The sequence below is a fragment of the Leucoraja erinacea genome, chromosome 9 (assembly GCF_028641065.1).
Source record: "Leucoraja erinacea ecotype New England chromosome 9, Leri_hhj_1, whole genome shotgun sequence".
Taxonomy (NCBI): Eukaryota; Metazoa; Chordata; class Chondrichthyes; order Rajiformes; family Rajidae; genus Leucoraja; species Leucoraja erinaceus.
In genome coordinates, this window is record NC_073385.1 from 11,509,453 (window position 1) to 11,535,626 (window position 26,174).

The 26,174-nt window shown below is 43.1% G+C and overlaps 2 protein-coding genes across 2 annotated transcripts; one reads left to right on the forward strand and one right to left on the reverse strand.

The window, feature by feature from the left end:
* Positions 1 to 1,795: 1,795 nt before the first annotated feature.
* Positions 1,796 to 9,189, reverse strand: LOC129700003 (NPC intracellular cholesterol transporter 2-like). The gene is made up of 4 exons (XM_055640134.1): positions 8,989 to 9,189; positions 6,522 to 6,629; positions 4,701 to 4,873; positions 1,796 to 2,009 (listed from the first exon to the last, which is right to left on the reverse strand). Exons 1-4 carry the CDS (start codon positions 9,068 to 9,070, stop codon positions 1,923 to 1,925), a joined length of 450 nt encoding a protein of 149 aa, XP_055496109.1. The 5' UTR covers positions 9,071 to 9,189; the 3' UTR covers positions 1,796 to 1,922.
* Positions 9,190 to 11,115: 1,926 nt separating this feature from the next.
* Positions 11,116 to 25,097, forward strand: isca2 (iron-sulfur cluster assembly 2). Its single transcript, XM_055640135.1, has 4 exons — positions 11,116 to 11,239; positions 20,809 to 20,995; positions 22,314 to 22,429; positions 24,234 to 25,097. The coding sequence occupies exons 1-4, from the start codon at positions 11,172 to 11,174 to the stop codon at positions 24,406 to 24,408; spliced, it is 546 nt and encodes a 181-aa protein (XP_055496110.1). The 5' UTR covers positions 11,116 to 11,171; the 3' UTR covers positions 24,409 to 25,097.
* Positions 25,098 to 26,174: the final 1,077 nt, after the last annotated feature.

Genomic DNA, 26,174 nt, shown 5'->3' on the forward strand with positions numbered 1-26,174 from the left:
GCCATAGAGTGATTCGGTGTGGAAGCTGACCCTTTGGCTGAACTTGCCACACCGGCCAACATGTCCCAGCTATACTAGTCCCACCTGCCAGTGTTTGGCCTATATCTCTCCAAACCTGTCCGATCCATGTACCTAACTGTTTCTTAAATGATGGAACAGTCCCTGCCTCAACTACCTCCTCTGGCGGCTTGTTCCATACACCCACCACCCTTTGTGCGAAAATATGACCCCTATTTCTTAGATTCCTATTTCTTCCCTCGCTGGTAGTTCTTCTCCCCTTCACCTTAAACCTATATCCTCTGGTCCTCGATTCCCGTACTCTTGGCAAGAGACTGTGCGTCTATCCGATCTATTCCTCTCATGATTTTATACACCGCAATAAAATCATCCCTCATCCTCCTGCGCTCCAAAGAATAGCATAGGGAGAGCCTACTCAACCTCTCCCTTTAGCTCAGACCCTCTAGCCCTGGACCTCTAGTCCTTGTTCCAAATATACCCTGGTAGTACATCTCCAACTTTTTTTTGCTACAGTGACAACTGCATCAAGGCTATCTCCTGTATCCATGCAGAACATGTTGATGTCGTTAACTTTTACCACTAGCTTCCACCCTGCTCTCAAATGAACTTGGACCATCTCTGATACCCCTTTCCAGATCGCGCTGTCTGTCACAGGGGCAGATTATCGACAGACGTCTTCTACAAACCCACCGACTCCCAGCGTTATCTGGACTACACTTCCTCCCACCCTGCGTCTTGCAAAGACATTATCCCCCACTCTCAATTTCTCCATCTCTGTCACATCTGTTCCCAAGATGAGGCTTTCGATTTTCACGGGCAAACTTTCATAGCGAGATTCTGGAAGAGTCAATCACCTCCATTTCTCAGACAAACATCGTTTTTGAAATCCACAATCACATTCAGTAGGCGTGCAATGCCTTTCCTCCACTAAGGATAGAAAACCAAGACCACAATGCCTAGCACTGGTGTTGTATCAAGCGGTAGTGATTACTGCCTCCTAAGTTTCCTTGATTTGGAGTATTGGACAATAGATACCTCAAGGCAGTGAAGATACCACCACCAATTTCTCTGCAAATTTTCTCCACTGGGAGGGTAAGTGAACTGACATCAATGTTGTCTTCAAGATCAAAAATCCCACCAGGCCTTAGTTACACTATACTGACTCTATAGGGCAAGCCTCACTGTCTGTACGCACATCCCCGGCCTCCACTAAGAAACATACTGTTCCAAGCTCTGTCCTGGGCACAGATTATCAAACGGACAGAGATAAAGTTTCAAAGCTATGCTCAAAACTCTCAGGGAAAAAGAAGTAACATACTATCGAACCAAGGGTTTCCATGTTCACACAGAGTGGATAGACAAAATGCTGGAGTAACTCAGCGGGTCAGGCAGCATCTCTGGAGAGATGGAATGGGTGACATTTCAGGTTGAAACGCTTCTTCAGACTGGAATTCTCAGAGTGGAATGTGGGCCAGCATGTATAGCTGTACAAGCACATAGCCTCAAACTGCCCAATTACCAATGGTGTTAAGCACCCCCTGCTCCACTAGGGGTAGAATGAGGGTCCCACATTGGCTTCAATCATGTCAGAACCCAAAGAACCAAAAAGTGGAAGCAAGTCATCCTTTGTCCTGTGCGATCAACCAAAGAACATTGAAAGCACCCAGATTGTACAAATTCACATTTAACGGTCATTCACATGTTTATTGTCTACAAAAACGCATGGTTTGGATAAATCATTGTTTATCATTTGAAACACATGTTCAAAATATTCCAATTTGTGCAAAACAGAAATTTTGCTTTAATTTGGCCCAGTGCTCACATACACAGGTAAAGGAACCATCTTGGTGCGTGGGGATAAATGGACTTGGATTTTGTTGCAGTGCTGAGGAATATAAATTAATTTAACTGGAAATCTGTACAGGGATCCTCCAGCAGAACAGGTCTCGGTCAAGTTCATCCTTCAGTTCCCATTCAACCACCAATTTAACCTGGGAAAAGAAAATAAGTGGTTTTATGATCATTAGACTGCTCTAAAGGCCAAGCTGTCTCCAGTTTCTATGCTCATTCCCCACAACTCTTTAAAAAAACTCCCAGTTCACTTTTATGCAATGATTGATCATGTTTCCTCAACATTACAGGCAGTAAACTTCAGATAGCATTGTGGTGCAGCAGTCAGTTCAATCCCAACCTGTGGTCTGCCCGTGTGAAGTTTGCACATTTTCCCCCACTTTCAAGGTGCTCTGGTTTCCTCCAACATCCCAATAACTAATCAGTAGGTTAACTGGCTATTGTAAATAACCTGCTGTGTTGGAGAATTGGTGGGCATATGAATCAACCATTAATGGGACTACCTTCCTTCCATTTATTCCATCAAAACATCTCTCAACCATCCCGTCTCCAGAACAACCCTAGTTTATCCGCTTTAAACTTACAGGTGAAATCTCCCATCCCAAGAACTGGTCTAAGAAATAATTTCAACTTTCAACGTTTCATGCTGATTATCTGCACATTAATTTCATCCCAGCTAGGTCATCTTGCATTTAAAGTATTGTCTTCACTGTTTACCACACTTAAGACAAGTGCAACATGGTGCCTAATCTCAGATTAACACATGCAGTCTTGAAATGACTTCAATGAAAAGTTGAAATGCAATTCCTGAAAGCATTCAGTGACACATTGGACAGATTGTCTTTGTTCATCCTCTGCCCAACATACTATGCAACAATGAATACAGTGTTTCAATCCCCGAGGTTTGAGGTTTAGCTAATAGCTTCCAAAATTTCAACATAACGGTCCATCGGCAACTAATAAAAAGGCATAAGATGTTTAAGAAGGAACTGCAGATTCTGGAAAATCGAAGGTAGACAAAAATGCTGGAGAAACTCAGCGGGTGAGGCAGCATCTATGGAGCGAACGAAATAGGCGACATTTCGGGTCGACCCTTTTTCAGACTGATGTGAGGGTGGGGGGGGGAAGAAGAAAGGAAGAGGCGGAGACAGTGGGCTGAGGGAGAGCTGGGAAGGGGAGGAGAAAGCAGGGACTACCTGAAATTGGAGAAGCCAATGTTCATACCGCTGGGTTGCAAATTGCCCAAGCAAAATATGAGGTGCTGCTTCTCCAATTTACGGCGGGCCTCACTCTGGTCATGGAGGAGGCCCAGGACAGAAAAGTCGGATTCGAAAAGCATGATATTCCATCTTAGTTTTACATTTGAGGAAGCAGATTGGGAACACTTTGGCCCAACCTTGTGGATTTTCCGTGACCAGGTGTATGAACAGCAGGTTTTGCTGATATCAAGAGCAAAACCCACCAAAATGAAATGAAAAAAAAGAAAATGGAGGCAAATATTAGATGGAGTGGTTATTGGATTCTGCATCTGTCCAGGATATGCAAGACATTATAAACTTGTACTTTATATTTAAACAATTGTTTTCCCACTTGAACTAAATGAAAGCTGAGATACTAACTAAATAAACGTTGGTGTAAAAAGCACATTCACAAGAAAGGCAATTTTCTGGATACCCCTACTAAAAGTTAAAATAGAGTTCCATCCCTCAGCTCCACATTCCACAAAGGTTGCTGGACTTGAGATTTTGAAATATTCGATAGGACAATATTTTTTTTAAGTTAAGTTTCCATGTGAACTTTGTTTTATTGCTCATGTAGCAATTGTTCAGGGTGCTAGTGACGACATGGCTTTCTCACATCAAGAAAATGCAAAGCTGAAGATTGTCCAGTATTCTGCTGCACCTGCATATAGTGACACTCTCTAGAAAAGTGGAGCTCTTGCACTAATCTGAGGGCTGTATCACCAACATGAATGGACTGCTGAGAGCCAGTGGAACTGTTGTAAGTGTTATTCAAATCATGATTTTGTTGGAGCAGCCACATATCCTTAGCCCCACGTCCCCTCAATTTTCATCTGTGCATGAATTGCCTCATATTGTGTTTTGAATTGAATTATATCTTTAATTTGTGTACTAGGCATGTCTCTACTATTTATTTCATTCCCCTTAAATGTTTTTCCTCTACTTGCTAAATTTTTGTAAGGTGTCCTTGAGACTCTTGAAAGGCGCCCATAAATAAAATTAATTATTATTATTATTATTAATTATTAGATATATTAATTATTAGATATTTTAGAATCAAACATCCCAGTTTGCTTAAGAGTTGATGTTGTCATTTAAATCAATTACATCCCAACTTGTTTGCTTCAAAATGTAATCGCTAACTCACTGATGTTACGACAGATCATTTAAGAGTTCGGCTGGGGATTGAGGTAGCCGGTTAAATCCCGCTTGGAGTGCATCAACGTTGTGTCCTTGGGCAAACAGGCCCACTTTTCAATGGAATGTTACGGCGGCAGGCGCGGGCACACCGCGACGCCCTGTGTCTCCCTTTCAAGGGAGATGCTAAAAATGCATTTCGTTGTCTCTGTACTGTACACTGACAATGACAATAAATTGAATCATTTCATTTTTTTCATTTTCATAACCACTTATGAGGTGTTTGTACAGTAATCAACCAGAACCAGAACATCTTAAATTACACAATATCCTCACTGGATGGAGTAGTGGATCAGTCTGCATTCCAAAGAGCGTTAGTACATAATGTATGTTTAGACCAAATATTACCGAGACAAAACAATGATTAAACAATACAGTTTGCAATTCACTTACTGATGGGTATTGCATTTTTACTGGCAAGTAATTGAGGTAGTGGTAGATCTGATTATTCCGAATGGGACACTGAATCCCAGATTTACAACCATCACTATTAGGGACATTAAATGGAATTGGAATGCCACTCATAATGCCGAAAACTGCAGCCACTATTCTTTGACTTGATGTTTCTGTGAAATAAATTACAATCATTAGCTCTCATTTATTCAAGAGCAGGTTTTCAACAACAGGCAATTCATGGTCTATATATGGGACACAAAGGTCATTATCACAATAGAAGTCACGGGAAAAGCATCATTCGTGCCTTTCGCATTTCCATGCAACTGATTAGCTCTATTTTATCTATCTTTACACAACTAAAACTCTGATCTTGTTATCTTCGGGTTTGGCGGACTTTCTATTTGCGCAAAAACGGTTTGCGATAGTGCTATGATTTCCCGCCAGTTCAATCACCATTCTCCTGTGCTGCGAGTACGTCAAGTTTCGTTCCGATCGGTTGAATGTCGTAAAAGTTACTGAGGTTTAAGAATCTTAAAAACCACAAGTGAGCAGATCGATCTCTACGCGCGGGTTAGTCTCTTCTCGTCACTCCCTGGGACGGTCCGCCCCTTCCAGTGCCTTCGCATCTTTACTGGAGCTGAGGGTGGCCGGCGGAGGTCTCCAACCGGACTTTTGGAGGGACCCAAAGCAGCCCAGCCCCGCCCCAAGCAGCAGCCCAGCGTCAGAGACCCGACCAGGCCCAGTCCAGCGTGGGAGACCCAGCCCAGCATCAGAGAATCAGCCCGGTATCGGAGATGGCGCCGATGTTACCAATCGGAAAGCGGAGACTCTGATCCTGGCGGAGGAGAACGACCAGCGCCCGCTTGGAGTCCCCATTGACCCCCCAACCCCTTCCCCTCCGGTCCTCCTCGCTGGCTCCCGCACCCCCTCCCCGTAATGCCGCACACTTCCCCATGGCTCTTCCCCCGTCTTTTCTCCGAGCTCACTCCCCCCCCCCCACACCCCCCCCCCCGTGGTGCCCCCCCTCTGCCCACAAGCCCCCCCCATACACATACCCCTCTGCCACCCCCCCCACACACACACCCCTGTCCCCACCCTCTCCCACCCCCACAACCCCCCGCCTCCCCACCACCCCCCCCACACAGCCCCCGCCCACAGAACCCCTCCTCCCCCACAACCTCCTCCCACACACACCCTCCCCCCCACATCCCTCCTCCCCCCCACCTACCCATACCCTCCCTCACACCCGCCCACCTCACCTACACCCCCCTCCCCCACAACACCCTCGTCCCCCCCCTCCTACTCCTCCCCGTTCACACACCCCACTTCCCTCCCCCATCCCTCCTCCCCTCCCACACATGAAGAGGAGGAGGTGGAGGGGGAGGGAGTGCTCGGGGATGAGGGGAAATGAGCCGCGCCTGCGCAGTTAGGGGCTATGGGTGAGTGGTGGAATATTGCGTTGGGAGAACGGGTTGCGTTGGGGGGGGAACCAAGCCTCCCGTGTGACTGGGACCCAACGGGTCCCTCTTAGTTTAGTATATTTTAGCTACACATTGAAGCACTTGGGCCAATGATATAGATGAATTTTAAATATTACATACTTAAATACTAGCATTGAAAAGTGAAAATCCATTGCTGAAAGGCACAAATCAGAATATGTAACACAATAAAGAAAGAATTAAGCGCTACAAAAAGAACCAACTAGATTGCTTTACAGAGAACTGGCACATTCAAAATACTGAAAAGCTTTGTTCCGAGCTGCACGGATTCTAAACTGTGCTATCGGTGCCAATAATGCATTTTTAAAACAAGACTTACTGCTGGCAAAAGTCACATTCACAGCGTAAGACTGTCCTTTGCGGAGTATACATGGCAGTGATGGGCAGGGTGTGATATCCACTATAATAATTTTTCCAGTTGTAGATCCTGCAACGAAATGGGAGACAAATTAATTCATTGGTGATTAGAGTCAGAGCTCTTTGGCCCATCTTGTCCCTCCAACTCTTTTCTATCCTTGTACCTGCCCAATGTGTTTTATACTTGGTAATTGTACGTGCCTCGACCACTTCCTCTGGCAACTTATTCCATATATCCACCAGCTTTTGAGAAAATGTTGCCCTTTAAATCCATCTGCTGTCACCTTACCATCTAAGATACTCCTCATGATTTTATGAACCTCTAGATACTAGATCCAGTTTGAAACAAAATCTGCCTTGAAGTAATACAATTCACACCAACACATAACTGGTAATCAATATAATATCATTTCAGGACATGAAATTGGTCAATTTCAACGACCTCTCTCAAATCCTTCAACATCATGCATCCTTTCAGAAGTGGCATTAATTACAAAGATAACTCAAATTTAAATATACAATCACATCTTTAAATTCAGGACACATTTTGCTATTAGTTACAAAGAATATAATAATTTCAAATATACATCTCACTAGAAAATTACCGATCACTTCACTACAAGAATAAAAGTCCAATTACAATACTTCTTTAGGATACGTGTTAGAAGAAACTGCAGATGCCGGTTTACACCGAAGATAGTCACAAAATGCTGGAGTAACTCAACGGCTCAGGCAGCATCTCTGGAGAGAAGGAATAGGTGACATTTCAGGTAGAGAGCCTTCTTCAGACTGAGATTAAGGTGAGAGGTAAATTAGAGGTATGAAAGGTACAAAGAAGAATGAAAGACATGATGAGAACAAATCAAAGCCAGCAATGATGATCAAGGAAAGATAGAGCCCACAATGGTCCATGGTTGGCTATGGGGTAGGTGGTAATGAGCGGAAACAAACAATGAAACTAAAGATAGACCCAAAAAGCTGGAGTTGAGTTACTCTGGAGAGAAGGAATGGGTGACGTTTCGGGTCCAGACCCTTCTTCAGACTAAGCAGGACGACAGTGAAATTTGTAGCGCAATAAGGAATGGCAGATGCTGGTTTACACTGGTCAAACTCAGTGATATTTCGGGTCGAGACAGAAGAAGAGTTACAACCTGAAATATCACCCATTCTTTCTCTCCGGAGAAGCTGCCTGTCCTGCTGAGTAACTCAGGCGCCTTGTGTCTATTTTAAGTGAAACTACTATGGTGACTAGGGTAGGGAAGGACAAAAAGGGAGGGAATGGAAGGGTTAGTTGAAATTAGAAAAATAAATATTAATGCTGAAGATAGACGCAAAGTGCTGGAGTAACTCAGCAGGACAGGCAGCATCTCTGGAGAGGATTGGGTGATGTTTCAGGAAGAAACCCTTCTTCAGACCCTCGTTGGAGCGAGGAGGAGAACTTCTTCAAAGTAGGCATTACCTCGAGGACATTTCACAGTGGAGCAGATGAAATGTGTAGGAACTGCAGATGCTGGTTTACACTGAAGATAGAAACAAAATGCTGGAGTAACTCAGCGGCACAGGCAGCATCTCTGGAGAGAAAGAATAGGTGACATTTCGGGTTCGGCCACATACTTGGGTTGTAAGCTACCCAAGCGAAATATAGTGTAAATGGTGCTCTATAAACATCACCCATTCCTTCTCCCCAGAGGTGCTGCCTGACCCGCTGAGTTACTCCAGCATTTTGTGTCTATCTTCTTTAATTTTCTACCGAGGAGACTTGAACTCTAAACCAGTATCTTCAGTTTCTTCCTACACACTAATGAAGTGTCGACTTGGAGAAAGAGTTAGACTGAAGAAGGGTTTGGACCCGAAATGTTACCCATTCCTTCTCTCCAGAGATGCTGCCTGTCCCCTCCGAGTTAGTTACTCCAGCATTTTGTACCTATATCCATGTTCTCCAGAGATGCTGCCTGTCCCGCTGAGTTAGTTACTCCAGCATTTTGTACCTATATCCATGTTCTCCAGAGATGCTAAGTTTCCCTCTGAGTTAGTTACTCCAGCATTTTGTACCTATATCCATGTTCTCCAGAGATGCTAAATTTCCCTCCGAGTTAGATGTTAAGTTTCCCTCAGAGTTAGTTACTCCAGCATTTTGTACCTATATCCATGTTCTCCAGAGATGCTAAATTTCCCTCCGAGTTAGTTACTCCAGCATTTTGTACCTATATCCATGTTCTCCAGAGATGTTAAGTTTCCCTCAGAGTTAGTTACTCCAGCATTTTGTACCTATATCCATGTTCTCCAGAGATGCTAAATTTCCCTCCGAGTTAGTTACTCTAGCATTTTGTACCTATATCCATGTTCTCCAGAGATGCTGCCTGTCCCGCTGAGTTAGTGACCCCCATCACTGTGTGTGTGTGTGTGGAGAAAGGGAGCAGTGGACTCACCGCAGTCCTTGAACTTGACGGGCTGTGCCGAGCACAGGGCCAACAGGAGCAGGCCGACTGCCAGCCGAGAGCCGAGCTCCATGTCTCCCTGTCGCCACCGGGGAAAGTGAGTGAGCAGCTGCTCGCCGCCACACGGCGGCTTAAATAAAAGCGCTGCGATCCATTGCCCGCTTCGTGTATCGCCGCCGGGTGAACATCCCCGCCCATGAAGGCGGATCCGCGTTGCAGCCCGCCTCGTCCCCCTCCCGCCATCTTGCCATTCGGGGACCCACGACGCCTTGACAACAACAGCATCACCAAATCACCTGCCCTTTGCCCATTAAACTCCTCTTGTCTTTATTAAATATCTATATTCATGGAACTGTTGTTGGAGCCGCTCTACTGTACATTGGGGCGGGTCTGCGCCGCCCTCCTTCTCCATCGCCTCGTCCCCTCCCTCCATCTTGTTACTCGGGGACCCTCGATAACAACAACACCGCTTGCATTTCCTCTCCTCCTCCCCATCCAACCCCCCTCCCTATTTCGTCCTCCTCCCCTTATTCCCTCCTCCTCCCTATTCCCTCCTCCTCCCTATTCCTTCCTCCTACCTATTCCCTCATCCCTATTGCCCATTCCCTCCTCCCTGTTGCCTATTCCCTCCTCCTTGCCAACATGTCCCAGCTCCACTAGTCCCACCCACCCTCGTCTGGCCATATCCCTCCAAACCTGTCCTATCCATGTACTTGTTTATATAGTCCCAGCCTCAACTACCCCCCTCCAGCAGTCATTGTTTGTTTGTTGTGTGTGTTTTGGAGCCGCTCCGCCGTACATTGGGGCGGGTCCGCGTTGCCCTCCTTCTCCACCGCCTCGTCTCCTCCCTCCCTCCCTCGTGTTGTCACTCGAGGACCATCGACGCCTTGACAAGGGTAACATCACCACTAACAATTCACCTTCCCCATTAAACTCCTCTTTTCTTTATTAACTAAATGCATTGTATTAATAATGAGATTAATTTGGAGCCCTGATTTCCCGAGGTCGGGAAAATCATCGCCTTCTACCCATCAGAGACGCGAGGCGACATAATCAATCCCCTCCATATTCCCTTTTCCATATACCTCCTCCCTATTCCCCCTTCGTCCTCCCACCCCTTCATATTCCCACCTCCCCTCTGCCTATTTCCTCCTCCTCCTCCCCATTCCACCCCCCCCCCCCTATTTCGTAGGCTCCTCCCCCTTATGAGGTTATCCATTTCCTGGCCAGGAAAGCAGACTATTTCCGATTCTGCAGCTCCTCCCTGTTGCCCAGGTGCAACAGGCAGTAAAGAAAGCCTAGCTTTCTGCCCTGTTGCCCATTCCCTGCCTCCAGGGTCTTTGCCACATTCCCTCCTCCCTGATTGCCTATTGCCTCCTCCTCCTGGGCCAACATGTCCCAGAAACACTGGATAGAGTACCCACCCAAGTCTGGCCATCTTATCCCTCCAAACCTGTCCTAAGGGGTTGTACTTGTATTTTTAAACGTAGGGATAGTCCAGGACAGCCTCACAGCTTAAGGACCCCCTCCATCAAAACCTCATTGCATTCACACCATTGTGGTGAAAATGCCACACCCCTCAGATTTCCTATTAAAATTTTTCCCCTTCACCTTAACCCTAAATCCTCTGGTCCTCGATTTCCCTACTCTGGGCAAGAGATTCTGTGCATCTTACTCGATCTATCCCTCTCATGATGTGGAGAGTGCTGAAAAGAGCTGTAGATGCTGGTTTAAACCAAAGAGCTCTGCTCTATAACCTTTGGTTTAAACCGTAGATATTCCTTCTCCCTATTCCCTTCTCATCCCCATTCCTCCCCCATCTCTCCCCCTATCTCCCCCTCCCGATGTGGGTGGGACTGATATTTCGCCATAGACTGCTCTCGATATAAGCCCCGCCCAGGTAGCTATGACAGGCAGGTGCAACATCCAATGACAATGCCGCCCGGTGAAATAAACCGGCGGCCGTTACACCAATGACGGTAGGAGGCGGGACAATAGCCCCGGCCCCCCTCCTGGTTGATGATGGACGCGTCCTGTAGCCAATAGGAGCGCTCGGTTCTGGGCTAACGTGTGTGAGGTTGGGAGCTGCACCAATGGGAGGGGTGAGTGGGCGGGACCTCCTGCGTTAGTTGCTGCGTCTCCGCTGTCTCCGCCCCCCCACCCCCGAGAGGAAAATGGTGGCCAGCGGGTTGCTGAGGAGATCCTTGTTAGTTGCTGCTGAATTGTGGTGGAGGAGGAGGAGGTGAGGAACTATAGCAGTCAGTGGCCACTGAAACGCACTGTCACCTTTAGCTCGACGCCCACAAACGGGTTGGCCTCTCCCACAAACGGGTTGGCATCTTGTAAATAGGCCTGAGGTCAAGATAACAGCAAGTTGAATAGTGAAAGGCCTACGTAGAGTCATAGAGTGGTGATACAGTGTGGAGACTGGCCCAACTTGCCGACATGTCCCAGCTACACTAGTCCCACCTGCCTGCGTCTGGTCCATATTCATCCAAACCTGTCCTATCCATGTACCTGGGTGCACAAAATTGCTGGAGAAACTCAGCGGGTGCTATCCATGTACCTGTTTAACTGTTTCCCAAACATTGGGATAGTCCCAGCCTCAACTATCTCCTCTGGCAACTTGTTCCATACACCCACCACCCTTTGTGTAAAAATGTTACCCCTCAGATTCCCATTGAATCTTTTCCCCTTCACCTTAAACCTATGTCCTCTGGTCCTCGATTCCCCTACTCTGGGCAAGAGACTCTGCGTTGACACGATCGATTCCTCTCATGATGTGGAGAGTGTAGAAGGGAGCTGTAGATGCTGGTTTAAACTGTAGATCGACACACAAAGTTGGAGTAACTCAGTGGGACAGGCAACATCTCTGGAGAGAAGGCATAGGTGACATTTTGGGTGAAGGCCCTTGTTTCCATGAGTGGAAGAGTCCAGGACCAGATGTCACAGCCTAGAATTAAAGGACGTTCCTTTACAAAGGAGAGGAGGAGGAATTTCTTTAGTCAGAGGGTGGTGAATCTGGAATTTATCGTCGCAGAAGGCTGTGGAGGTCAAGCCAATAATATTTGTAAGGCAGAGATAGATTGATTCTTTATTAGTACGGGTGTCAGGGGTTATGGAGAGAAGGCAGAAGAATGGGGTTAGGATGGAGAGATAGATCAGCCATGATTAAATGGCGATGGTAAACCTGATGGGCTGAATGCCCTAATTATGCTCCTATCACTTATGTCCTTATCTATTTCACAGTAGGGTTAAAGATATAGAATCTCACACCGTGGAAACAGGCCCTTCGGCCTAACTTGCCCACATCGGTCGACATGCTAGCTACACTAGTCCCACCAGCCTCCCTTTGGCCCATAATCCTCTAAATCTGTCCTATCCATGTAGCTGTCCAAATGTTTCTTAAACATTGCGATAGTTCCTGCCTCAACTACCTCCTCCGGCAGATGGCTACGTACACCCACCACCCTTTGTGTGAAAAAGTTACTCCCTACATATGTTCTCTGGTTCTCCATTCCCCTACTCTGGGCAAAACACTCTGCGTGTACCTGACCTATTCCTCTCATGATTTTGTACTCTTTAAGATCACCCTTCCTCCTGTGGTCCAAGTCCCAGCCAGCTCAAGCTCTCTCATTACAGGTAGAAACATAGTAATTAGGTGCAGGAGTAGACCATTCGGCCCTTCGAGCCTGCACCGCCATTCAATATGATCATGGCTAATCATCCAACTCGGTATCCTATACCTGCCTCTCTCCATACCCCCTGATCCCTTTAGCCACAAGGGCCACATCTAACTCCCTCTTAAATATAGCCAATGAACTGGCCTCAACTATTTTCCGTGGTAGAGAATTCCACAGATTCACCACTGTGTGAATTTTTTTTTCTCATCTCGGTCCTAAAAGACTTCCCCCTTATCCTTAAACTGTGTTCCCCTTGTTCTGGACTTCCCCAACATCGGGAACAATCTTCCTGCATCTAGCCTGTCCAACTCCTTAAAATTTTTGTAAGTTTCTATAAGATCCTCCCTCAATCTTCTAAATTGTAGTGAGTACAAGCCGAGTCTATCCAGTCTTTCTTCATATGAAAGTCCTGCCATCCCAGGAATCAGTCTGGTGAACCTTCTCTGTACTCCCTCTATGGCAAGAATGTCTTTCCTCGGATTAGGAGACCAAAACTGTACGCAATACTCCAGGTGTGGTCTCACCAAGGCCACTTCCTTTAGAAGGTAGCCAACTTCCTTTAGAAAGCTGACACTGATATACCGATACTTAACATCACAATTATGTATTTGCTGCAAATACTCTTATATTATGAATATTAGATGCATTCTCTGTGAATATCTGGTGAATCCTTAAACCACATTATCTCTCCATATGTTATTGTTAATCAGTCATGGTATTGCTGGTGTTTGTATAATTCTATCTGTCAGCCTGATATTAACTGCAACTGCTTGCCATGGATGTCCAAACCTGTAGGTTAATATTGTCTCATTAAAATAAAACCATTCTGAAAATGTTAGGAGAGCGCAGATTATAAACTAGTTTATGCTGAAGATCTACAATTTAAACACTGAGATACTCAGCTAGGCAATGTTTATAGGGTGAGTTCACGAAAGGTCACTGGAGCATAGATCCGCACCCACGTGACCAAAAATTTAAAGTGGAGTACATGCGATACTTCCGGTACATGTTAGTGAATGGGAAAACACGCACTTTCATACCCGTTAAAAACATCGAAAACGGCCAGTTTTTGAGCTGCAATTTACTGTGCCAGTCGGGGTGACCGTGAGGCACAGCTACCTAAATTTACAGTCAAAAAAAAGATAGAAACTAAGGTAAATTCAAGAGGGAGCTGAAGGTGCAAAACCAGCGGAAGTGATCAGCGGACATTTGTCGTGGAGATTTAAAGATCCAAAATATCGGGAATTATCGCGTTTGCTCACTGCATTTCATCAAAAGTAAGGCATTATTGACTTTTTAATCTTTATTCATTTGTTATATGAAAAGTTTTAAAAGTGAAAAATCCGTCAGTAAAATTGCAAAATCGCCCATGGTTCTCAGGTGGGTTTTAACATGCAAAATGAAAACGCTTCTGAGGTTACATTTACCATTTAAATAATCGTAAACTATCAATGCATTTTGAAATACATTTTCCTCAGATGCAAGCTAAGGAATGGGATAATTGTCAGCTGTTAGTTGAACAAAATTAGGACATTTTATTATTTGCCAAAATCAGGATTGTTGACATCATTCCATGTTGCAGGCTTGTCTGTTATTAGATGATAAATAAATAAATAAATAGTTTGGGTGAATGTGCAGGCTTTAAACAAGAAACATTGAGAAATATATTTTGGCAAATAATAAAATATCCTGATTTTGCAATTTTACTGACGAATTTTTCACTTTTAAAACTTTAAAACTTTTCATATAACAAATGAATAAAGATAAAAAAGTCAATAATGCCTTACTTTTGATGAAATGCAGCGAGCAAACGCGATAATTCCCGATATTTTGGATCTTTGAATCCCCACGACAAATGTCCGCTGATCACTTCCGCTGGTTTTGCACCTTCAGCTCCCTCTTGAATTTACCTTAGTTTCTATCTTTTTTTTGGACTGTAAATTTAGGTAGCTGTGCCTCACGGTCACCCCGACTGGCACAGTAAATTGCAGCTCAAAAACTGGCCGTTTTCGATGTTTTTAACAGGTGTGAAAGTGCGTGTTTTCCCATTCACTAACATGTACCGGAAGTATCGCATGTACTCCACTTTAAATTTTCGGTCACGTGGGTGCGGATCTACGCTCCAGTGACCTTTCGTGAAATCGCCCTATAGCGAGAAGTTGACAATCTTTAATCAATATGGAATTATACAATACAGAAATAGGCCCTTTGACCCACCATGGTCATGCCAGTTATGGAGTACCTCTATATACTAATGTTTTCTAACAATTAGTACATAGCCTTCTGTGTCTTTGCAATTTAAGCGCAGTCCTCAATACTTAAATATTACATGAGCCACTGTTCATGCAGGCAATTTATGATTGATACCAGCCACTCTCCAGTGGGGAAAAAAAATTCTATGATCCCTTATAAACCTCCTACCCTTTACTTAAACTTAAGCCTTCTGGTTTTGTATACTTCTACCAGGGAGAAAGGTTTCTTACTTTCTACTTGTGTGTCCTTCATAATTTGGTGTACCTCACCCCTAAACCACCTCCATAATATATTTCTTGGTGAGATGTGAAAGTGTAACTTTTAAATCCATACCGTGGGGCAATGAACTGTTATTCTGTGCCCTTAAAACTGTCAACTAACATCTGTATTGAGCAATAAAACGTTATTTATGTAGATGAAATACCATATTGTGGGACGCATATGATTGATATCTTATGCTGGTTGCAGCTATTAAAATCTTATGCTGGTTGCAGCTGTTAAAATCCTCCTTGACAGTCACACTGATAATTGGCTGTTATCATTTGACCTTGTCTTATCATGCAGCCTTCAACAGTGCTGAAGTTGAACTTGAATCTGAACTTGAACTTTTATTTCAGTTTGCATACTTGCGCAACAGGGTGGTGTTTTGATTTTTGTTATTTGAAGAAATAAAAACGAGATTTTCAAACCTCTGAATACCTCGGTGAAAACTAATATGCACACACGTTTGATATTAACTTAAATGAAATACCTCTTGATTTACATTATCTTTTCCGGCAATAAAGTATCATTCATGTATTAGGAAATTTCAACTGGTGTTTTCTGAGTGATTTAGACATTGCTGACAATATCTGCAATTATTGCACATCCATAGCTGTCCTCAAAAACATGGAGGCTTATGTTATCTTGAAGTCATGATGCAGCTTTTAGGTGTATTTTAGCTTTTAACAGCATTTGTGTACAGCTTTGGTCACCCCATTACAGGAAAATATTGGGGTTTTGGAAAAGGTGTAGAGGAGGTTTACCAGAATGATGACCGGATTAGAGAGCCATGATCATATTGAATGGCGGTGTAGGCTCGAAGGGCCAAATGGCCTACTCCTACACCTATTTTCTAGGGGAGTTTGGGCAAATTTGGATTGTTTTTTCTGGAATGTTGAAGGTAGCGGGGAGACCCGACGGAAGTATATAAAATGAGGCATAACTAGGGTAGACAGTCAGAACTTATTGCCCATGAGGGCATAGCTTTAAAGTGAAGGGCAAAAGGAGATGTGCAGGGCAAGTTCTTTTTACTCACAGAGGGTAAGGAGTACCTGGAATGCACTGTTGGCGGTGGGGGCAGATAAAATAGTTGCATTTAAGAGACTTTTCCATGTGAAAATGGAGGTATATAGATTATGTGCAGGCAGCTAAGGGGTGATCATGGCATCATGTTTGGCACAGACACTATGGGCCGAAGGGCCAGTTTCTGTGCTGTACTGTTCTATGTGAACTCTAGAAGGTACTTCGCAGTTTATTTGACTAGTTTGTTCCAGAAATTTCCCATGGCATTGATAAAAAATGTCAATACATCTGCAAGTCAGGATTTTGTTGTGTGACTGGGATGCATGGCGGATGTTGGCAATCCGAAATACAAACCAAAAATTGAATGAATATTTAATGTCCTTTGGCTAGAATGAGCAAAATAAAATGATAACACAACATGCTGGAGTAACTCAGCGAGCCAGACAGTATCTTTGCAAAACAGATAGTTGACGTTTCAAGTTGGGATCTTCCAGACCTGAAGCGTCACATATTCATGTTCAGAGATGCTGCCTGACCCGCTGAGTTAATCTCGCACTTTTTGGTTTTTTTTTTTGTAAACCAGCAGCTTGCAGTTCCTTGTATACACAAAAGAGAAAATTAGTTCATTTTAAATAGCGGAGAGAGTGGTGAGGGGTGGACATTTTAAATAGCAGAGAGAGTGGGTGAGGGGTCCCGGCCACGGGGGAAAATAGAGGAAGACTGACCAAACTGCCTTCCACCACAGTGATGAATGCTGTGGTGGATGTTTGTGTTAAATTTTTTATTGTGCATTGTGTGTTCTTTTGTATCGCTGCTGGCAAATTCATTTCACTGCACTTTAGGGTGGCTTGAATGACTTGACTTGACAGGGCAAGAGAAAATATCTCTCGTATGGTGAATCTAGGTTGCTGACCTCTTTGGTTGACCTAGGTTGTTTAGTTTATTGTCACGAGTACCAAGGTGCAGTGAAAAGATTTTTGTTGCATGCTAACCAGTCAGCAGAAAGACAATACGTGATTACAATCAATCCATGTACATGATAAGGGAATAAAGTTTAGTGCAAAGTAAAACCAGCAAAGTCTGATCAAGGATAGTCTGCGGGTCATCAAATCAGAATCAGAATGCTTTATTGTCATTGCATGTGTCACATACAACGAGATTACTGTGTCTCTCCATTTAAAAGAACTTCAAACATTCACATACTCATACTTTTTACACTCCCTCCCTCCCCAAACCCACCCATGGATTCACATTTACATAAATTAACACTGTCTCCCACCCCCCCTCCTTCCCCATAACCCGCTCCCAAGACAGAGTTCAGTTCCAGGTGGATAGTAGTTCAGCACTACTATAGTAGTTGGTGGTAGGATGATTCAGTTGCCTGATAACATCTGGGAAGAAATTGTCCCCGAATCTGGTGGTGTGCATTGGGGGTAACTAGAGAATAACAAGGGAACAAATGTCCATATGAGTACTGGATGGATTTAAGAGACCGTTAGATAGAGCTCTAAGGGCTAGTGGAATCAAGGAATATGGGGAGAAGTCAGGCACGGGTTATTGATTGGAGACGATCAGCTATGATCACAATGAATGGCGGTGTTGGCTTGAAGGGCCGAATGGCCTCCTCCTTCACCTATTTTCTATAAGTATAGTAAGAAAGTAGAAATACTTAGAAAAATGTATGCAAAAGTGTGACGTGTAAAGCTTGATCGGTGGGCGGCGCGACTTTCGTCAGCAGCGGCCTCTGCAGTCCGTCTGTATTTTTATTATTTTTGTCTCGTTTCTATGTAGTTTTTATTTTATTTTTTTTGTCGGGGTATGTGTGTGGGGGGTGTGGGGGGGGTAACTTTAAAATATTTCCCCTGCACGGGAGACCCAACCTTTTCTTGTCGGGTCTCCATTGTCGTTGGGGCTGCAACGTGGAGCGGCCTCCAACAGGAACGACCGGGGGCTCCAGTTGCGGAGCTGCGGTCCTACTCACCGTCGCAGAGCTGGCCGAGTCCGGAGCGGGTGAAGCTGTGGTGGCGCACTGCTGCGACCCGACTCCTGGAGATTCGGAGGCTACAACCACGGGTCTGGCGGACGGCAACACCGGAAGCCCGCGGGTCCCTGGTGGGAGACAGCTTTTCGGGGCTTCCGCAGCAGCGACTTCTCCCGCCCGAGTTGCGGGGTTGAAGAGCACCTGGAGCGGGTACTTAACATCACCCCACGCGGCTTGGAATGACTGCGGGACTTTGCGAGTGCCCGCCGGGGCTCTAACACCAAGACCCGGTGCGCGACCTTGCATCACCCGGCATGGCTTTAATGGCCGCGGGACAATCACCATCGCCCGCCGGGGGCTTTGACTTTGACTCTGACATCCGGGGGGGGGAGTGCAGTGGAGAGATAAGTTTTTTTTGCCTTCCATCACAGCGATGTGATGGATGTATGTGTAAATTGTGTTGTGTCTCGGGTCTTTTTCGTTTTGTAATGTATGGCTGCAGAAACGACATTTCGTTTGGACCTCAACGGGGTCCAAATGACAAATAAATTGTATTGTATTCTATTGTATTGAAAAATGTACCAAGCAGTCAGGCTGTGGGAGAAGAAGGATTTGAGTATAGGAGCAGGGAGGTTCTACTGCAGTTGTACAGGGTCTTGGTGAGACCACACCTGGAGTATTGCGTACAGTTTTGGTCTCCTAATCTGAGGAAAGACATTCTTGCCATAGAGGGAGTACAGAGAAGGTTCGCCAGACTGATTCCTGGGATGTCAGGACTTTCATATGAAGAAAGACTGGATAGACTCGGTTTGTACTCGCTAGAATTTAGAAGATTAAGGGGGGATCTTATGGAAACTTACAAAATTCTTAAGGGGTTGGACAGGCTAGATGCAGGAAGATTGTTCCCGATGTTGGGGAAGTCCAGAACAAGGGGTCATAGTTGAAGGATAAGGGGGAAATCTTTTAGGACCGAGATGAGGAAAACTTTTTTCACACAGAGAGTGGTGAATCTCTGGAATTCTCTGCTGCAGAAGGTAGTTGAGGCCAGTTCATTGGCTATATTTAAGAGGGAGTTGGATGTGGCCCTTGTGGCTAAAGGGATCAGGGGGTATGGAGCGAAGGCAGGAACAGGATACTGAGTTGGATGATCAGCCATGATCATATTGAATGGCGGTGCAGGCTCGAAGGGCCAAATGGCCTACTCCTGCACCTATGTTTCTATGTTTCTATGAAAGAAATCTGAATCAATATTGTATGTACATGGATGACTAGGTGAAAGTTAAATAGGAAGCAACTGAGGGTGACTGTTGAAGTTGAGTAGGAGTAATTCATACCCCTTCAAAGTATGAGGTTTTAACTTTTCAAATTCATTATTTCTAATCAGTTATTTGTTAATGACTTAGAAATGATTTAAATTCTCAACCCTCCTCCCCCATACCTGTGTGGGTGGATTTGATATCCAAAGGTCACTACCTTATTTTAAATTTTAAACCCATAACATTTCCAAGTGCATTGAAAGTAATAAATATCTGTTGCTTGACTTAATTTTAATGTTTTTGGATTACCCCAGTAATGAAGGGTTGTAGACCGAGTAATGAAGGGATATCTCAGATCTGAAAAGGATCAGTTTTAAAATAACTTCATAGTGGGAATTTATTTGTAAATTGGTCAGATTCCTGTGAAATATAACTTTAATACAGATTATTCGAGTAGACTGGAGCCTTTCATGTAGTTACATTTCACCACAGTCTACCCTTGTACCTGAGATAGTGATGCCTGTTTTCAGATGGCATAAATCCAGTTATTATTGAGATGCATCTAAAATATTTCATAGACATTATTTGAAAAGAACAGGGATTTTTTCACATTGTGGCTAACAATTGGGTTTCAAACAATACCACCATTATTGGATTGTGAAACAGGTATTATTTGTCTATCTTCTATACAAAATGGCTGGAAGTGTTTTAAAGACTATGAATACAAGTCTCTTTCATCCCACTCTGACCAAGCATCAAGGTCTCATACTCGGATGGAATGATCCATCGCCACTGACCCTAAACTGCTGCTATTAATTCTTAATAGTGATGTGCTGACATAATTGAAAGTTCTGTCACCTGTGGAGTCAAAACAAAATTAATACCAGCAGTTGGTGAAAATGAGCAAGTTGCTAATTTACTCTTGAGGTTAATGACAGGTTAATTCAAGGCCAGCACTCATTTCTCAAGTTTGCCAGTGCTGACTATTTAAGGAATCAATAAGGTCAGTCTGAATTCCCATAGTAATTTTCGCAGTTTGCTGGCAATGGTGCGCAGGACACAGCTCTCAGAATGTGTCAGCTCAAAGTATACCCAGCTAATTAGACATTGATAAGTTGACTGCTTTCTTTCATGTAATGTGTCACTCTGTAAAAAAAAAACACAATGACTCTGCCATGCCTTGACTTGTATCAGATTAACTATGTGGATTGACTCTAACTGCAATGGTAATACTGTGCTAGTTGACACATAAGGCTGTTTAGTGGATTTGAACAAAGATTAAAATTGTCAAGATGTTTCTTACTTTGTCCACTCTTCTGTTAACTGACTGTTTTCATTCTTGTATTTTTGACAGGGTGCCATGTTTGTCCATTTCCTTGCAGAGCCATCCTGTGTTCTTAGCTAACATGACCCAAGTTGTAACCCACCCACAGTTGTTAAATTCTCAGTTAACTAGAAGGTACTTTTCAGCTGGTCAAGATACAGAGGCGAAGGCTGGATTACCCCAGGATACCGTGTCAATCAGTGATAGCTGTGTTAAGGTAAAATTGATAAGATGCCTTCGATCCATTTCAATAGCCATTTCAATCGGTAACATTTCAGATTGAGACCCTTCAGACTGATCGTGGGTGGTGGGGGGGGGGGGGGGGGGGGGAGAGAAAGCTGGAAGAGAAGAGAGGCAGGACAAAGCGTTGCAAGTGTTAGATGAAAACCGAAGGTATTGATTAGTAGGACAGGATGTTACAATCCCTAAGGTTCTTCACCACAACTGACACCCGGTATTCTTGGGGGTGACCACTAGGTGATTTTGCTACCAATCAGACACATCTTCAGTTGTGTACCTCAACGTCACTAATATAATAAAAATGAACTGCAGATGCTGGTTTATACCAAAGATAGATATAAAATGCTAGAGTAACTCAGGGGTCTTCTACAGAAGGGTCCTGATCCTAAAAACCTCACCTATCCATTTTCTCCAGTGATGCTGCCTGACCTGCTGAGTTACTCCAGCATTTTGTGTCTATCTTTAAAACCGAAGGTGTGAGACAAAGGGAGTGAAGAGTTGCAGATTGTGAAACCAGAGCTCGGGATGTAGGGGGAGGCGGGAAATAGGAGTGAGTCCAGATGGGGCACAGTGTGGAGGGAGGAGGGGCAGGCCTTTATATTTGGACGGTGGGGGGGGCGAGTTGTAGGGGTTACCTAAAACTGGAGAATTCAATGTACATACCATCGGGTTGTAAGCTGCCCAAGCATAATATGAGGTGCTGTTCCTCCAGTTGAGTTCCATCAAGTACAAGTTCACATTGAAACATCTTGATGGTTTAGTGCCAGGCACACTTGGTGATAATTCCTGTACTTCCTTGAATAGACCGATCCACTGTTCTTTCCCTTCCATGAAAGTCACTGGCCCCAGGTTCCTGCAGGTTGAACATTACCTGGTTCTGTTTCCTGCACTTCCCTGAAACTTACTGGGTTCACTGGATAAAGTTATTATACTATGGCATTATAGAAGATCTTTTCATATAATCTTTAAAAGAGTGTGGAATTTGGAAAAACATCCACAGATCTAGAAAGTCTGCTGATCAGCGACCATCGTCAGATAAAGTTTTACTTTAGCTGTAATAAATCAGTAAGAAATGCCATTGCTTGGAGATGCTCCAACCAGTTCATTTGTGCTTTAACCTGAAATGTTGACTTTTTTTTCCCTCCACTGACATTCCCTGACCTGCTGAGATTTCCAGCATTTCTTGTTTTTATTTCATATTTGCAGTATCTGCAGTTTTCCTCACTATACTTTGTGGCAGCTTTCTGAAGAATTATATAAGATTAAAGTTTCTTTAAATAATCACTGTTTTGCAGCGCCTCCAGAAAATCCTGGACAAGGATGAATTCCTGAGGGTACAAGTGGAAGGAGGTGGCTGCTCAGGGTTCCAGTATAAGTTCATACTGGATAAAACAATGAACTCAGATGACAGGTAAAAAAAAATTGCTGAGTTTTGTTTGGAGTTATCACAATTTTATTTTTTGCTGGATCACAGTATTCTCCCACTATTACAAATGCATGTGTGGTTCCATAATAGGCAATGACTTCTTAGAGAGCTGTGTGTTTGGATGAATGAAGTTCGAGAGAGATGATTTTAGAATCAATTAATATATGCAATTCTTTGAAGCTGGGACTGCACGTGTATGGGGTCTACAAAGTGGATACATCTTTGAATGGAATCTCATTAATCATTTGATAGTACTTTGGACTTTAAATATTTGGAAAAGGTGAAATCTTTTTGAGCTTATTGAGAAATTACCATCGAGATTCATTTCAAAGGGGTAATTTCAGAAGTTCATGACGAACAACCATCGTATCTGGGCTTTTTCTCTAAATTTCATGTCTAGCTCCAGATTTTGTCATTGGCAATTTCTCCCCATCCCCATCCCTCCCCACAGAACCACCCTAGCTTTCATCCAGTCTGAAGAAAGGTATTGACCCAAAATGTCACCCATTCCTTCTCTCCAGAGACACTGCCTGTCCAGCTGAGTTACTCCAGAATTTTGTGTTTAACTTCTAGTGTTCAAAAAATCATCCATAGTATTATGCTGTACCAGTATTGTGTGATGTTGTATTTTAACCAAGATCTCAAATGTCTGTCATATCTCATTGGATTGTGGATGGCAATAAATTACATTCCTAACACAAAGAACTATTTTCAATCAGTAAATTCCGACAGGAATAATCACATAGTTTACACCAGTGCTTTTAAAACTATTTCAGTGTAATTCACCCTTGAGTCTTGATCACAAAATTTCATTCACCCTCGACTAAATGTTCTTTTGTTTTTTTGTAATTTTCGTATTATTCTCCCTTGTGTATAATTTAAAATATAATTTATTTTGTCACATGAACAAAAACCATAAATTAACTCATTTCTGAAGTTTTTATTTTATTCAACTTTGTGAAGATCCTAAAAATATGTAAAGAAAACTAGGAGTGAAAAAAAAAAGAAGTTTACTGCAGTTTTTTTCTTGGAAAACTAGCTCAAAAAACCATGGAGTACCAGTAGGTGAATTAATATATTGGTATCCAACTAATATAACTTTCTATAACTCTCCCCAACGAAAAATCACAATACCACCAAATATCAACTTTGGTAACTAAAGTAACGTTACAGTTCAACAGTTGCCTACGGTGATCCTCCAGTGTGCCTTACATTTATGATCCCACTAGCTGGTCTGGTCTTCCCTAAAAGGTTATATTGCAGTAAATTTGGGAAATATCCTGCTACTTTGAAATTAGAAAACCATAGGTAGAGAGAAAAAAAAAAATCAAATTTCCAGCTCCGCTGGAATAAGAGCTTATTGGCCACTTTAATGGCAATACCTTTTTTAAGTACAGAAAAAAAAAATCTGAATAAATTAAGTCATTCACCCCTCTAGTTTAATTAACCCCAAAATAATTTGATTTGCCCTTGGGTAAACCATTCACCAGTTTAAGAAGCACTGGTTTACACCACTGAGCTTTGGAAGGACATGAAAGCATCTTAAATAAAGGTTGATACTGTGTTTGCATGTTGTGCAACTTATACACAATATGGTGAAAATGCTGCACTTTGATTTATAAGACTGTTACCTGATAAGTGATCCTCTCAGAGTGTATGCAACCTGCTATTGTGATCTTGAGTTTGTATCTGGTATTAAATAGATTTATGGCTTATTATGGTATGTGGAATAAAACACCTTTTTGGAAGATGTGTAATTTTCTGCTCTACACTTGTCTTTGCAAATTAGGGTCTTTGAACAGGATGGCGTTTGTATTGTCATTGATTGTGACAGTCTGGAGTACCTGAAGGGAGGCACAGTGGACTACAGCGAGGAGCTGATCCGGAGTTCTTTCCAAATATTGCACAATCCGCGGGCAGAGCACGGATGCTCCTGTGGGAGCTCTTTTTCCATCAAACTCTGAAGTGTGGCGGCTTATTCTTCACCCACCAAGTTTAAAAAAAGTTGCTCACAGACGTTAAGCCTGACCAAAAAAAAAACCCAAATGCTGAGTCAAGCTTAAAACAAAACAATGTGATATTGTAACCTTGTTGAAGATTACAAAGAGAACAATTGTGAGCAGAACATTGGAGTTACATTATTTATACTTTGTAATGCAATTGGGCAAGATATTTTGAAACAGAATGTGCTTGCAGCTGCAAGGCTTGCACAATGTTTTCTTTCCTTTACATGAAGGCCTTGTGCTTTTTCAAATTGAAATAATAAGGCATTAAATTATCAAATCTGAGTTAAATAATGTCTCACCCACAGCCCAATGCAATGGAAAACTGGGTGCAGTGCATCTTACCTGAAGAAAGATCCAGTTTTGTGCTTATCTGCTGGGAGACCTCTTTGGAAAGAAATGACTTGCTGGTAAAATGGACTTTCATTTGAACCTGTAACAATGGCGTTCACTGCTCATCATTCAGATTCCAGTAAATTACATGGCAACAGCCAAGGTTCAACTTTTTAATTAGATTAAACGCTTTAGGTCGATCTTGGCTCCAAAAGATCTATTACTAAGATTGGGTATGTTGAAGAGTTACAGAATCTTCATAATTTTCAAACATTGTATTTATCAGACGGTGTTTCATAAAGTTGCGTATTGCCTGATTTAGTTTTGTCATTTTTGAACCATAAAGTCCAGAGAAGATAATTCAGTCTATTCTCCCTATAAGAAACCAGTTCCATTATTCTCACTCCCTGCCCCTTTATACAAATGTTACTGTGACTAATTAATCTATTCCTCTTTGGAAATACTATTGATTCTGCTTGCACCACCATTTCAGATATTGCATTTCTTTAAAAGAAAATGTGACTTCTCTTCCCTATCAACTATTTTGTTTGTCATTTGCCTTAAATTTGTGGCTGTGTGTGAACCTTCCTGTTAGTAGAAACAATTTCATCTTCTGTACCTCTTTGAAACCCCCTTATAATCTACCTTTGAACACACTTCAATACTTTACTGCATCATGAAGATTGATATCAGCTTCTCTAGTCCCTACTTATATTCTAAGACTAATCCTAAATGTGATGTGCTACCTGGTACAAAATAGTAACTCCAATCCGCATTGTCAGCTGAACTGAGGCTGGTTTTCACCAAATCCTAAAGTTCCATGGTTTTTATTCGTCTCACTCGCTTTCCACCAATACCACCCAAGTGGGTCTCCCTTAAAAAAAAAGAATGGTGTGATTACAATAATGCATACATTCACTAATGTTTAACATTTAAAAAATTATTGCAATAGGGAGCTGCCTCACCCGCTGAGTTACTCCAGCTCTTTGTGTCTACCTTTGATTTTAACCAGCATCTGCAGTTCTTTCTCACATATTGAGCCAACTTTGTTTAGGTTTGAGTTTATTATTGTCACGTGTACAGAAAGTGACAGCGTGCTATCCAATCAAATTAGATAATTCTTCACATGAATACAATCAAACCAAACATGTGCAAATGGTAAAGCAAAGATACCATCATGCTGAATATACTTCTCAGCATTTTAGTGCAACAGTTCCAGAGAAAAAGTCCGATATCTACAATCAGGTTAGTTGGAGAATTGGGCCTGTACCCTAGCTTATAGAAGAACCATTCAGATGTCTGATAACAGTGGGGAAGAAGCTTTTCCTGAGTCCTGATTCTGAAGTATGCCTTTCAAGCTTTTATATCTTCTGCCTGAATGGAGTGGGGAGAAG

Bases quoted from the DNA above. Each gene is read 5' to 3' on its own strand.
- LOC129700003 (XM_055640134.1), bottom strand. From the start codon at position 9,070: ATGGAGCTCGGCTCTCGGCTGGCAGTCGGCCTGCTCCTGTTGGCCCTG. The intron at 6,630-8,988 runs GTGAGTCCACTG...ATTTCGTTGCAG, and splicing joins CGTCAAGTTCAAGGACTGCG to GATCTACAACTGGAAAAATT. The intron at 2,010-4,700 runs GTAAGTGAATTG...TTCTTTTCCCAG, and splicing joins TAAAAATGCAATACCCATCA to GTTAAATTGGTGGTTGAATG.
- isca2 (XM_055640135.1), top strand. From the start codon at position 11,172: ATGGTGGCCAGCGGGTTGCTGAGGAGATCCTTGTTAGTTGCTGCTGAA. The intron at 11,240-20,808 runs GTGAGGAACTAT...TATTTTTGACAG, and splicing joins TTGTGGTGGAGGAGGAGGAG to GGTGCCATGTTTGTCCATTT. The intron at 22,430-24,233 runs GTAAAAAAAAAT...TTTGCAAATTAG, and splicing joins ACAATGAACTCAGATGACAG to GGTCTTTGAACAGGATGGCG.